The 14,298-nt window shown below is 41.4% G+C and overlaps 1 protein-coding gene across 2 annotated transcripts in view; it reads right to left on the reverse strand.

The window, feature by feature from the left end:
- PAPPA2 (pappalysin 2) overlaps positions 1-14,298 on the reverse strand; it is a 260,484-nt gene that overhangs the window by 119,324 nt on the left and 126,862 nt on the right. For both annotated transcript variants that reach the window (XM_070497529.1, XM_014845335.3), the window contains 5 exons: positions 13,057-13,546; positions 9,860-9,988; positions 6,008-6,099; positions 2,057-2,247; positions 25-171 (listed from right to left, as the gene is read on the reverse strand). In XM_070497529.1, coding sequence (XP_070353630.1) covers positions 25-171; positions 2,057-2,247; positions 6,008-6,099; positions 9,860-9,988; positions 13,057-13,546 — 1,049 coding nt within the window. The remainder of the gene's footprint in view (positions 1-24; positions 172-2,056; positions 2,248-6,007; positions 6,100-9,859; positions 9,989-13,056; positions 13,547-14,298) is intronic.

The raw sequence follows: 14,298 nt of genomic DNA on the forward strand, positions 1-14,298 counted from the left end.
ACAAAAAAAATTTGGGCCACTTACTTTGAGCCAAACCTCATTCTCTCTCTCCAGGCTACCTTCTGGCTGCTCACTCCTCTCATCCTGAGGTCTATTTCCACGGGTGGCACAGGGAAACCAGCCAGTAAGGGGACGGTGCTCTAGTAAATCTGGATGGTAAGATGTGCAAATCTAAAATACAATTTCAACCAAAAATTAAAGGTGGAGGATGAGATATAAGTAAAGACAATGAAACTCTCCAGCTCAAAACCAAAGTTTTCCTCCCTTTCTGAGTGCCTAACGATCCTGTTATCGGCAGAACAGTTTTCTCAATGTAGGAGAATGTCTCAACAGTCTCTGTTAGCCTCAAGATATAACTTGCCAGGGTATAAAAATACACATGACAATTCTCAGCCCACCAGCAACCCAGGGATCTTGCCCAAAGAATAGTCCGGGCACATTTCAGGCAACTGCTCCTAGGATTAGCCACAGAAGACTGTCCAGAATGATGCTTAGATCCTTACTGGGCAAGACCAACTGAGGCTACTGAGTCAGGGAACCACTGAGCATTCAGCTCAGTAAAGGAGCCAGGGAAGAGAAACTCCAGGAAATCTCTCCCACTTCACTTATGGAAGATAGACAAGCTAGACTAAAAGCCACTTCAGACAGCTGTCACTAAGTCAACATCTCCCAACTTTCCTGGCTTCCTGTCATTGGGCACCAAAATTATTGAGAAAGAGGCCAGAATTAGCTGAGGACACATGGCAGACATGGCTAGTTGCCTACCAATATCCATTTCCCCTTACTTTCTTATGCACAAACTCCAATTTTGTTCAAGGTGACAGTGTATCCAATCATAAATGCTCATTTCCTCAGGGTCCTTTACCACTAAGGGTGACAAAGTGATCTGGGTCTGACCAGTGAGATGTTGGTGGAAGTCTATAGTCTTGAACTTCCAGCAAGCTGTCGTTTTCCCAATAAAAAGGGAAAGACTCAACTAGCATGCACCTATTCTCCTTTGACCTTGCCCCTTCTTCCTGCTTGACTTCATGCCTAAAGGGGTAGCAGTCATCTTATGAGCAGGAGGAAGAAAGCTGCAAGCTGAGGATGGAAAGTGCTGGAATCTAGAAGTCACCCGGGTCCTCGATGAGTTCCGTGAACTGAAGCACCAACCTTGGCTGGTTCCTCAGTCTCCTGGAGACGTCTCCTCAAGTCTGAAATCCAATGATTTCATCCTGGCTGGTAATACTTAGCTAAATCTCACTTCTGTTGAAAGGACAGTATTGCCTATTGTTGTGATGAATGGAAGAGGTTATTTGGCAACGGAAGCATCTGGAATAGTACCCAAAAGCCAAAGCCCTTAATCTTTTCAGGATTCAACTATAATTCATAGAAGTTAGTCCTCAGAGTCCTCAGAGGATCTCCTATTTATTTAGGTGGATACTCACGGAAAATTGTATACCTAAGGATTTGTTTTTAATACTAATTGTAGAATTTCTTCAATAAGAATTCTTGAAATCATAGTCTACTTTGATCTTTAACATATATTTTAAATTTCATTTGATCCTTGTAATAAACCATTCAATTAAACGCAAAAGGTATTACTATAACCATTTTGCATATGAGAAAATTGAGGCCCAGAGAGGTTAAGTGACTTGTCAAACCTCACTTAGTAACAATAATGGTAATACTGGTGGATCCAGTAGTGTAATCCAGTCATTTTGACTCTTCACTGTTTCTTTTTCTTCTTTTAAAATAAATTCTCCCCACGACAAAGCCCAAGTGTAATTTCTGATATGTGTATTGATAAGGTTAATTCTGAAATGCTTCTGTATACCTTGGAGTCAGCTATTGCATCGCCAAAGGTTCCTAGATGAAAACTAGTGAGGGTAAGCAGGATGAGGGTGAGGGATGAGAGCTAATTGCTAGTCTAGAAGCTTTTCATTTAATATTATCTTATTCTGACTTCAGTAAGGACTAAATTTGATATCAAAGTCAAGAGAAAAATGTAAGCTCCCATTAAGCATCTGGGGGAGACACTTCACAATTTTGCTCAGCCTTGACTCTATTAATTTACCATGGAATGAGGCTCTCCGGTTACCAAGGAAACAGGACACTTCTTGTCCTCACGAGAGGAGTAAGCTTGGGCAGCCCACTGATCCAGGTATCCTTTGGGAGTATAGAGGCCACAGTCTATGATGCTGGTTTCCTTCTCAAAAGGCTCACATATTCCATCTCCCTCAAAGATGTAGCACAGGCTTGGCTCTCCTGCCAAGAAATATTGTATGATGCTTGAAAAGTGTTTTTATATATGTCATGTAACAATAATTACATTTTTTCTCCAACCCACTAAAGAGAATCCTGTAGTTGCCAGCTAAGCTAATGCTCACCCCAAACACGCAGACAACAGACACACACACACACACACACACACACAGGCACACATAACTAAAGAAGAAGGGTTCTTTTTCATGGGGAGAGTGGTAGAATCCATCTATCTAATAAAAGGTATAGAAAGGGGCGGTATCGGGCGAGAAGGAACAGGGAGAAATAAGCAGCTGTGGGCTGGATGTAGAAAGAAACTTTAAGGAATCATTGGGCAAGATACCTGGGGGAAGCTGAGGATATATATAGAAGTAGAAGAGAATTTAAGGAAATGGTACTATGTGTTAAATCCTTGGGTCCCCTTCAGAGTTTTTTTGGGGTTTTTTTGTTTTTTGTTTTCCTTTTTCTCCCCAAAGCACCCCAGTACATAGCTGTATATTTTAGTTGTGGGTCCTTCTAGTTGTGGCATAGAGTTTTCGAAATATTAAGATATTTGAGGGATTTAATTTTCAATTACTTTTTGATGCTGAATTGTGTTTCTTCAACTAACTGTGCAACTGCTCTGAAATGGACAATATGGGCTCCAGGTTAATAAGAGTTACATACACATTACTTCTTTTAGTCTTAAACAACTATGTCAGGTATGTGTTTTTTATTTGTTTCATAAATAGGCCACTTGAGTCTCAGTGATTTTAAGTGACCGGCCAAGAGTCCCTTGACACATAAGCAGTAAGCCCGGACTTGAGCCGGGCCTACAGAAGGCAGGTTCCGTGGGCTCTCTATCACTTCACATTGCCTCGAGCTGAGACTGTCTTCAGAAGCAGAAACAAATATGCAAGAAAAACTGGTGAGGTTGTAAAGCAAGCTTCTGTTCTCTGGAAAAGTTCCACACTTGCCCATAGGATCACTCCTACTAAGTGAGTAACACTAACTGTTGATAGGTAAACGAGCTTTCATCAGATATAGAAAGCTGAGATGCAGCTGTAAAGCCATTTATTAAGCGCTATTGCATTGTCTACCAAAATATGGGACAATTAATATTAGTAGCATGATTCGAATTTCCTATTTCTGCTTAAAATAACAGGACATGAAAATAAGATCAAGATTTAAAATAAATCAACACACAGGTACACACACAGTCACATCATTACTAAAATTTACTATTACTACACCATTCTTTTTTTGTTAATTCTTCACAGCAATAGCACAGGGCTGTTCCAGGAATTTTTCAGCTGCTTATCAACATGTAGTTACTGATTATTTTCCTTAATAATTTCTTCAAGTCTAAGACCCTTCTATGGCAAATCTATCTCTACTTGCCAGGAATAAGTTACTGCTCCAAGCACTTGGTTCTAAGCTTATTTTGGGTTTGAAACCCCTGCATTCCATCAAACCCATGGCCTTCCCAAATCACCCCCCAAAGCCAATATGTGTATTTGGAATGAGTCTCCCATGATGATTCCTTTCTCTCTCTCAAATAAACACACAAACATGTGTATACATGTACATATATGTATATTTATTTGTGTGTATGTTCTATGTAGGTATACATATGTGTACATATGAATATGTTTGCATTTTATAATATACTTTAAAATGGATATATTGTTTATAAGAAACATGTATATATATGTTCTCTTTTTCTATTTACAACCCAGTCACTGTTTCTTCTTGCTTCTTCCCTCTCTCTTTTTTTTATCATGAACTTAAAATTTTTGCCTCTGTTTTCTCAAATCCACGTAAAAATAACAGACCACTTTTAAAACACATTTCACAATGGTTCCTTCAAACCTAATCTTTTGAGAAATAATGGAATAGAACTATATGCTTAGTATTATATGAATTTATTACTCACTGAAACATGTTTAACTGTAGAATAGGTCATTTTAACTTTATAAAGTTAAAATAATTTAATATAGTCTTACTGGAGTTGGAGGTTAAGGAGATATGAGCCAAACTTAATGGGATCAAATGTGATAGAAACAAAGTAAGATCTTCTTTTTTAAGTTAAATGAGACTGGAGCTGCACTGAAGAAGGCACAGTGTTTGGAGAATCTATATGTATGTGTGTGCGTGTGTATTCAATATGTACCACTATGCGCTACCAAAAAGAAATGATGCAAACAGAGGTGGCATTAACAAATACTTGTGTACAGAAGAGGGGAGGTAATCACTTCAGTGTATTCTTCACAGCCAGACCACATCTGGAGTATTGAATTCCTTTCTGGGCATCGACCACATGAAGCAAGCCAGGTTAGGGTAAATAGGAAAGGGTCTGGAAACCTAATCACATGAGGGGATGTTTGGATTGGAAAGGAGAATAATGGGGAGGCATTTCAAATAACTGAATGGTAGTCAAATAAAACAGGAAAAAAATGTATCCTCTGTAGTTTCATAGCAAGGAAAAAGCACTTGATGAAGCATTAGGAAAGCTGAGTTCCAGTGTTGGCTCTGCAGAGGCCTCACTGTATGCCCATGGACGAGTCACTGATATGCTCTGAGCCTCAGTTTCCAAACCAGAAGACGAGAGAAGAAAAACAGACAACTCCATTTTTAAAAAGAACAGTCTGTTTCAAGGTGCATTCTTTGCTGCTAGAAGTATGTAAGCAGAAGCTAAAGGCTCATCTCTCAAGAATTGGTAGAAGAGATTTCTATAAGGGAAGGAAGCGGGACTCTAAGTCACTGCTAGACTGCATGCGTGAAGGGATCAGCATGTCTGTTAGACTCATGTCCATGCTGGGCACTGAATATGTTTGTTAGATGGATGGATGGATGGATGGATGGATGCATGGATGGAAGACTAGTAAGATTCCTGATTTTACGATTATACTCTGGAGACCAGGGGCATTTGTATGCTCTGTACAGTACTTAACACCTTAACAAATTCTACACAATTATAAGCATATCCTACTTTATCTTGAGATTTAGAGACAATAAGATATTTTTAAAGGAGCTGCTGTTTAAAATAACTCTGAGGAGTGGTTATGTTCCACAGAATTGTTGCAATGGATGCAGATGGGAATGGAAAAATAATCTATATCTAAGAAGCCTGTTGATGATGGCTTTAATCAGAATGAGAAGAAGTGTTCCGCATGGCCTCCACGAGTGGCAAGAGTCTAGAGTCAAGGCCACCTCACTATAATTTATTACCAGTGATTCTCCAGGATTAAGAAATGTTATGACCCTCTGTCATCCTTCATGATTCTGTCTATTAAACGTAGCTACCAAGAGGTATCTTGTACTCCCTTTGACTTAGAATGTTCCCTTGCCCTAATTTTTATGTAGAATCTATATGATTGTGCTACTTAGCTGACATTTTGATGTTATACATGAAGCCCCAAGAGCAAGCCTCGGTAACATCAATCTAGGAGGCAGTATAACCTAGTGGTCTAACATGTAGATTCTACGGCCATACTTCCTTGGTTCAAATCTTCACTTCACCACTTCTAGCTGTACTAGAGAAAGCAAGTTATCTAAGCTCTCTGTGCCTCACTTACGTCTCCTCAGGCTTACTGCAGGGATTAAACGAGATAATCTATGTGAAACAGACAACGCCTGGCATAAAATAGACCCATTAAATATTATTATTATTATCAGTATCACTAAGCTATATGTTATAGGATATCAGGAGCTCACAGAAACAAGACGTAGAGACACCTCCAAAAAGTAGGACATAAGCTTAGGCAAGTGCTCCTCAACTCACCCTCACAGTTGAAGCCTTCCTCTAGCTCACATGCCCTTGAGCAACCATCTCCACTCAAAAGGTCTCCATCATCGCACTCTTCCCCCAGGCTCCTGGAAGGTAAAAGTACTCATATTCATATACATAACATACATACATGTATACATAAAATGATTTTTCTTGTTTAGTTAGCATCACTTTAAATTCTTTCAATTCCTTATTAAATATCAAAAAGTGCAAGCTGGAGAAAAATAGGAGCTAAGAGAATGCTTTTACAGGAAAAAAACATCAAATATACAGACATTTAAAGATAATACAATTTAAGCAATGATTGTTATTGGCGTGTCTAGTGGGTTATGGGAATTCCTAAAAATCAAGTAGCTCATGACTCAGAAACATCTAGGAGAACCACAAGAGTCCTGACAGCGTTTCCGGTAGATGGTCTTAAGTTAGAAAAGGCCTGCCAGCCCCGTACTGAATTTCCAATCTTAGCAACAGTTAGCTGATCCGGTGAGGAGGAAACCTGCCTGTCTATATGTGGTTTTGTTTTCTATTCATTTTCACCTGATATTTCTTTATGTTTTCATTGTTTTGTTATATTTGGACGGAGCTGTTAAAGTTAGGATTTTTTAGAATTGAAATCTCCTGTTTATACGCCAAAAGACTCAACAGCCGCTTGCTTCTCTCTCTCAGTGCAAGGCATCACTAAGGCTCGCGTCCCTGTCCTTACTCCCTTAACACCTGGTGGCAGCTAACATATATTGCAGGAAAGAAACATGCTGGGATAAGAAAAACATCATTTTTGTTGCAAACCTCAAATGCTGATACAACTGATGACTAAATTTGGGCTGAGGTGAAGGAGTGAGGTTAGAGGAGGTGTTTATGAAGCATGTTACAGGAGCAACATAGATAAACTCGGGGTGAAGGCTCTTTGAAGGAACCAAGTTTTGGTTATCATAAAATGGATTGAGGATTAGCATTTTACTCTCCTTGACTTTTCACCATGTCCCAAATGAACATATATTTTAACACAGTAGATAAAGGGTTTTGGAATGCTAAAGTGTTTTCAGACCCAGGACATTGCTAATAGCTCTAACCATTGTTTAATGTATACCTTCCCACAGGGATGGAGTAAAAACTAAATAATTAGATATGAGAATGCTTTAAAATGAATTAAAGGTAAGCTATAAATGCAATTATATAATAATCATATTTTAAATGGTAAGCTGTAAATGGAGAAAAAAGAGATATAAAAACAATGTAACTGAAGAAATTAAGGAAATTTCAAATTGGTTTCCTACATAAAACCAGCGTGGTTCATTGAAAAGAGCCTGTGCTGGAGACCTAACAAGATGTGTGATGTCCAGGAAGGCTCCAAAGACTTCAGACATCGGTGTGCTTATCTATGGAAAGAGAGGCTTAACCAATACCAGCGTTTTTCTAAACGAGGTCCAGAATGCAATTTTGGAAGTAGGCGATTTTGCATTTTCATTTTGAAGAAAATCTAAACCACTAATATAAGCATATTGTGTATCATCTCATCTACTGCTACCCAGCAGAAATATAATGAGAGCCACAAATATGATTTTTAATTTTCTAGTAGTCACATTAAAAAAGTAAAAAGAAACAGGTGAAATTAGTTGTAATAATATATTTCACCTAACCCTATATATCCAAAGTATCATTTCAATATGTTATCAGTATAAAAGATTACTAATGCGGTATGTTACATGTTTTTGTGCATACTACATCTTTGAAATCTGAAGTGCACTGTTCACTTACAACTCATCTCAATTCAAATACTTGATGTGTTATCTGGTTTTGTAAAATCTATACTTGAAAAAGTAGATTCACTGCTCCCCCACCCCTGCCACAAGTTGTTCCAAATACACTTCAAGGTTTTCTGATAACTGAATCAAGTTTCCGTTTCTAAATTAAATTTAAATTATTTAAAATTAAATAAAATTCAGTTTCTTAGTTGCACTTGCCATGTTTCAAAGGCTCCACAGCCACATGTAGCTGGTGGCTCCCATACTGGACGGCACAGATCGAGATGCTCAACTTCTAAATGAACACTGCTCACACTTTCAGGGCCCTCCACTGTTCCTGTCTTGAAAGTCTTATGACAAGTGAAACCCAAAGTGATAACTTTTAGCTTTCAATAAAAATTTGTTAAAACTAGCATCTAAGGATAACTTCTTGGGGCTCCGTGATAATTTTTTCCCTTAGAATGAGTCTATACATTTCTTGAGTTTTACACAGTGAGTTAAATTATTTGTACAGCTCCTTCTTGTTCCGTGTAACGGACTGCCTCCAGATGAGTTAAAGCTGGAATTCAGAGATATCTTCCCACTGGATGGCAGAAAGTGTGACTCTACAGAAAGGGAATACAGGTAGACATTTGAAAGAACATCTTGATAGGAACCATGTGAGACCCAGTAGCCAAGCAGAGGCTACTTCAGGCAAAGCTGTTTCAAGACACAGTAGAGAATCTGCAACACAGGTTAGGAAGGGGACCCTTTACCACTTTCTGTTCCAGCCCCCAGCAGATGTGGCATCCTGGGACCTCAGGGTGGCCACCGTCAGAGAACTGCTTGGAGACTCTTGACATAGGGGAGTGTTTTGTTCAAGGAGGGATCTGCCCGGGTAGCAGTGGTAAGCAAGCCCCTCACCGTAACTGTGGGTGCAGACTTACAATCAGGCAGTCAGAACAGGGCAAACAACAGCAACAGCCAGAGTCGTTCTTTGAACATGCGAGGCATCCCCAGGGAGAAACTCGACTGAGATGATGGAGGGGAGTGGAAGGTGGAGGAGAGGTGGAAGCTGAGACTGAGTTAGGCAGAAGGTGGCAGCAAACTAGCAAAGTTTGGGTATTTAAGTGACCTCATTCACCTCATATATTACCGAAGTCTGCAAACATGTGGTGTTTATATTTCCATGAAAAGGAATAGGCTTACACTAAAGCTTAAGGATCTCAGGAGATTGAGAAGATAAACAATACTTAGTGATTACTAAGCAATGCAAGGGATCCCAAGGAAGGCTACAGAATTGCTTCCTATTAGAACTTCAAGATGTAATATATTTTCACATAGTCTGGGAAATTAAAAATAGGCCATCTTATTAGAATGCAGAATCTAAGACAAATCACAGTGCCTGGCCTTCCAGCCTCCTTCTCCCAGCAGCTTTATATAAGCTACATATTAGGTTAGATAAGAATTCAGGATAGGTTGATAGAGGGTGACAAACCGGGGTGTGGGAATTTTCAGTGCTAAATTTGGGAAAGTCCCAGGCTAATTAGAGTGAATTAGTCCTCTAGGTTGCTATCACAAAAGGGAAACAGAAAAAGGAATGTTAAGAAACCAAAGGAGTGATTCCACCTCTACCTTGGTGATTTTCTAGAATAGCTGGAAATTACATTGCCATCAGGTCTCCCAGGGGTCAAATGAACAACTGAAGCTCAGAAAGCTATACTGACTTCCCTCGGGTCACACCGCTCGTTAGCAGTACAGGACAGGCCACTGATCCAAAAGATATTCTCACATCCTCTTTTAGCATCATTTGACAAGCAGCCTTTTCCCCCATGAATTCCTTCCCTGATTCACTGCCCAGTAGTTGTTCTTTGAAACCTCAAGAGGGGCCCCACAGAATCAGCCCCAATATGTCAGTACTCTGGGGTGAGCTCTAAATAAAGTTTGGCCCTCCTTAACTATGTAGAGATGTGGTGACCTTCAAGATAACTTCCAGGTCTTAAATTTTAACACTAGAATCACACAGTGTCCTGCTGCCTATATTTCCAAAACAAGTCAAACAACCTCGAGGCTGACTCTCCCGGTCAGGTCCTTCCTCGCACGTTCCCATGCACACGATACTCACCTTGCTACCTTCCCATCTCCACAGTAAGGGGCTCCATGGATGTGGCTCAGAGGAGGTGAAGCTTCTCCCAGTTCTGCTCCAGCTTCAGCTTGAACTTGGTACCGATACATCTGCCCAGGCGTGACCTCCCTGTGGAAACCAATAGGCTGTGATCACTACATCCAGAAAGCGAGACACGCCCTGGCTCCTTTGCAGACGGTTTGCAGGAGTTTAAAAGAAATATTACGGGGGACATAAATGTTAAACAAATGCCAATCATCTGAAACAAAGATCAGGGTACATGGTCTTACACAGCAGCAGAATGTGTGAAACCATATTCCTTTCTGTATTCAGGATGTTCCATGTGGTGAACGTGCAATGAATGCTTGCTGAATTAACTAACAGTCCTACACAACACAGGAGGATGACATTTCAAGCATATCTTTACCACATTAAAAAAAAAAAAAAACTATTGGAAAACTAGTCTTCTGTATCTTCAAAGAAATCAAAGAAAGTGAAGAGGAAAAGCTTCAGAATTTGGGCTTAGCAAGGCCCTTCTTGGGTCTGTGGATCACAGTTTTCTTGTCTCTCAAGAGAATTCTTATCTTAAGGAGACTGTATCCTCAGGTGGAAGAGCAACACTCTCCTAAAAGGAGGGAAGAACACCTTCCATCATCATTTTGAGGACACAAGAAATTCCATGGTTAGGAATGCGTTACATTACTCCCCAGCTCCAAACCTATCAAAATGCATATAGACTGGAATGGAATTTTATCAGTTGGCACCAGAGATGAACAGAGTTTATCAAACTCTCTCTAGAGCCCAGGTGCACTGATGAGGTGGAGAACACGAGAGAGAGAACATCCAGAAAGGAGGACGGGGCTCAGGAGGGGGGGTGCTGTTTCCAAAGACAAACTCTGCCTTCACGTTAATTTTGTCCAGTGCCTGCCCTAGTGGGAAAACTACTGCCAGAATCAAGCAGGATGGGAGTGACTTAGGAGGACAGGATCTCAAAGGGTTGTCAGGACTGCCGTGAGTGACCACCGTGAAGCTGCTGCCAAGACCCTCTCTTCCTTCACAGACTGTTCAGCTCAACCACAAAGCCTCCGCTCTCTCTCCTGATGCTGCAACCAGCAAACAGGAAAGGTCGTGGGGCTTCAAAAACCCCTTTAAAAATCTCTGTACTGGCTTTTAGTTATTTTAATGGGAAGGACACCTAAATATTAAATACTCTCAGATTTCTAAATTAGCTTTCTGTAGGGAAGCAATCTTCTCATGAAAGTGTCAGAGATTTCAAAAGCAATTTAAAAACCAATTTTATGTCCTAACCAATTCCCATGGCTCCTCTTTATGGGCTGGTTTCCGTCAGATTCCTCATGCCACCACACATAAACGTCTTACACTGTCCTGTGGCTGGGAGTGGACTGGAAGCAAGCGTCAGGATGGGTTTATGCTTGCTGGGGGGAAAGGCTCAGCAGCAGGTAGCCCTAATCTTCAGTGGTGTGAGTTTGTAAAAGGCAATATGTTACTAAGGAAAGGGCACCAAAATGAGACAGTCTGAAAACTGGATTTCAATCCTGAGTCTTCCACGTACTAGTTCTGTTCAACCAAATTAAAGTTAAGCCTTAGTTTTATCACCCATAAAATGGATATTATTGATCTTAAATGTTGTGCATCTAAATGTGTGGTGTGGGTGTGTGTGAGTGAGTGCAAGTGTGGATACCAAGTTAGATAACAAATGCCATTTTAACCACTTATTAGAGAAGCTCAAAAATCATGTTTTTTTCTTTTTGAATCCATCCCGTGATCTATCCTCCCATTTGTATGAGCTTTTTGACCATTTCACTGTCTTCTAGTTCTAATTCAGAGAGCAAATATGGGACAAAGATGTGGTAAAGCCCACGGTGAACATTTTTCTCTACTTTCTGTAGCTGTGGTAGACTGCAGAATGGCCACAAATTCTTCCACCCCCAGATGCACATTCCCTGGGACGTGACTTTGCTGTTCCTCTCACCATGAGACAGAGTTGATTTTGCACCCTTTGAATCTGGAGTTGGCTGTGTGTCTTGCTTTGGCTGGTGGAACGTTATCACGAATAACATAAGCAGAGGCTTGAAAAGTGCGAGCATTTGGGGGCTTGCCTTTGCTGCTGCTGGAGACCTTGCCACTGCCATGAGAATCAGCTCAGGAGAAGCTACTAGAGAATGAGGGACCATGTGGAAAGAGGCAATTGTCTTGCCAGGCAATTGCTTGCCTGCCGCGCTAGCTGAACCTCTAATATGAGCCTCTAACATGAGGTTGTCCCCGGCCATCCAGCCCTGGACAGGCCAGGACAGATGAGAACACCCAACCAACCCAGAGAATCACGAGAAAGAGTAGTTACTTTAACCCACGACATTTTGTGATGATTTCTAATGCAGCAAAAACTAACCGATGCAGTACCTCTGATAAAACTTTTGTTTTCCCCCTAGTTCTATCCTCAGGGCAGTCTCTGAGGAAAATTATGAGGTGGCAGAAGTTGCCTTTGAGGATACCAGCCTCCTACTCTAGACACTGAACGCTTTTAAGCCAACAATTTTATCCTAGTCTGTGTCCCTCGCACTGAGCACACAGTGCCAGGAACACAGCAGAGCTCGCTAAATGTAGAAAGAACAGAAGAAAGAGAAAGAGGAGAGTTGGAAAAGAAGGAAAGAGAGATGGAGAGAGGATGGAACAAGAAAAAGAGGAAAGCATGAAACACACATCATGAAAGAGTCATGAAACTAAGTGTAGTGTCTGCAGGACCCTGGGCTTCTTTGCTGAGCTAAGGAAGAGTTGACCATAACCTTCGAAAGTCATAGGAGCTGTGGCAGATTACCCAACAACTGCAGCAAGGAATCAGAAATTAACTTGTGTCACCATACAGGAGTGTCTGACTCCGATCAACTTATCTGTGGCAACTACTTTCAGTCCAACGGACACACCTCACAGACTAACCTCTTTTTTCCATAATCCTAATGACGGCATCATCAGTCAGAACACCTTCTTGCCCCTTTCTGGGAAATATTTTCCTTCATCTCAGAGATGTCACTCTAGAATAAAATCCCCTCTGAGATGCTGAACATTTCTCCAACTAAGGGCATGTCAGAATGTAAAAATGTGGGGGAAAATGGAAACAAAACTCACTCCCAAAGCCCCAGGACATCCCATGGTTTGGAAAGCCTTACTGCCCAACTCACACGTCTGTGAACTTCCTGTGCGGATCTGTCACCACCACGGGCAAGCCACTGGCAAATGGGGGCTCCCGGAGAACCTGGTAGCTCACAGGCCTGCAGCCAGAACACAGGGGACTGTGGGGCTGAGAAGTCAGCAGAGCTGCGTCAACCTCCATCCGCTCGTCAAAGGTGTAGACTTTCACCCCCAAGACCTTCCCATCAACATGCAGTTTGATAGTGAGGGGGGTGTCACAGAAAGTGTCTAAGGGGCCCAGGTGCACAGACTCCTGGTGTTCCACCAAGATCTCCGTATCAAAGAGTGCCTGGGAGGAGTCCATGGAGAGGTAGGTGACCCATAGGGTGAGCATGTCGGCTTGGACCGGGTGCTGGAAGAGCAGCTCCAGGCTACAGCCTTCCGAAGGGCAGGGGACCGTCATGTTCATATGGTACAGGTGGAGCTCTGGACTCCAGGCCTGCAAGCTCGGCTCACAGGGCTGATCCACGTCTGGAGGCCCTGGGGGAGATGAACAGAAAGACATATCAGGAATGGCCATTAAAAGTCTGAAAGCGAGTAGTCCATATCAACTACTAGAAAGAAGAATGAAGAAGAGAATGGAGAGGGAATTCCCACAGACGCTGGTCAGCTTAGTGGGTTAGATCTTAAGCAGTACAAAGGTGAGGACAAAGGTGGAACAATTCAAAAGTATTACGTCTTGTTCCATGTCACCTCTACTTGGTGCCTTTAACAAGAGAAAACCAGCAAGGCATTGGGAATAGAGCAACCCAGATCCTAGGCAGAAACCTGAGGCCAACGCGGAAGGGTGAACCACGTCTTTAATGAATCCTTGAGCAAAGGAGAATTATTTGCACTTAGTTTATTAATAATTTATGATAAATTAATGCTTCTGAAGCCCCATTTTATTTATTAATAAGGCCAATATTCATTTCAGTCTGCCACTCTGCTCCTTGTTTAACTAGGCTCTGCACGAAACTTTCATTCCCTAAGATGGCACCTTGGCAGTCCTTCAAATCAACTGTTAGCCACACTTTAAAGCCATACATTGAAATTTCCCTTTCAGTTCAGGAAGCGTGAGGAGGTAGGTCACTGCATGGAGGAAAGTGCAGGCAGGAAAGAGAAACACGTATTCTAGAGTGGGCAAAAGTGGAGATTCAGTAGCCAGATAAAAAGGTAATGGTGGAAAAAACAAATACCACAAATATGTTAAGGTCAGCTCTGTGGAAATGATCTGTATAAGGCGGTTGTCT

The sequence above is a fragment of the Equus asinus genome, chromosome 25, assembly GCF_041296235.1.
Source record: "Equus asinus isolate D_3611 breed Donkey chromosome 25, EquAss-T2T_v2, whole genome shotgun sequence".
NCBI classification, from domain to species: Eukaryota; Metazoa; Chordata; class Mammalia; order Perissodactyla; family Equidae; genus Equus; species Equus asinus.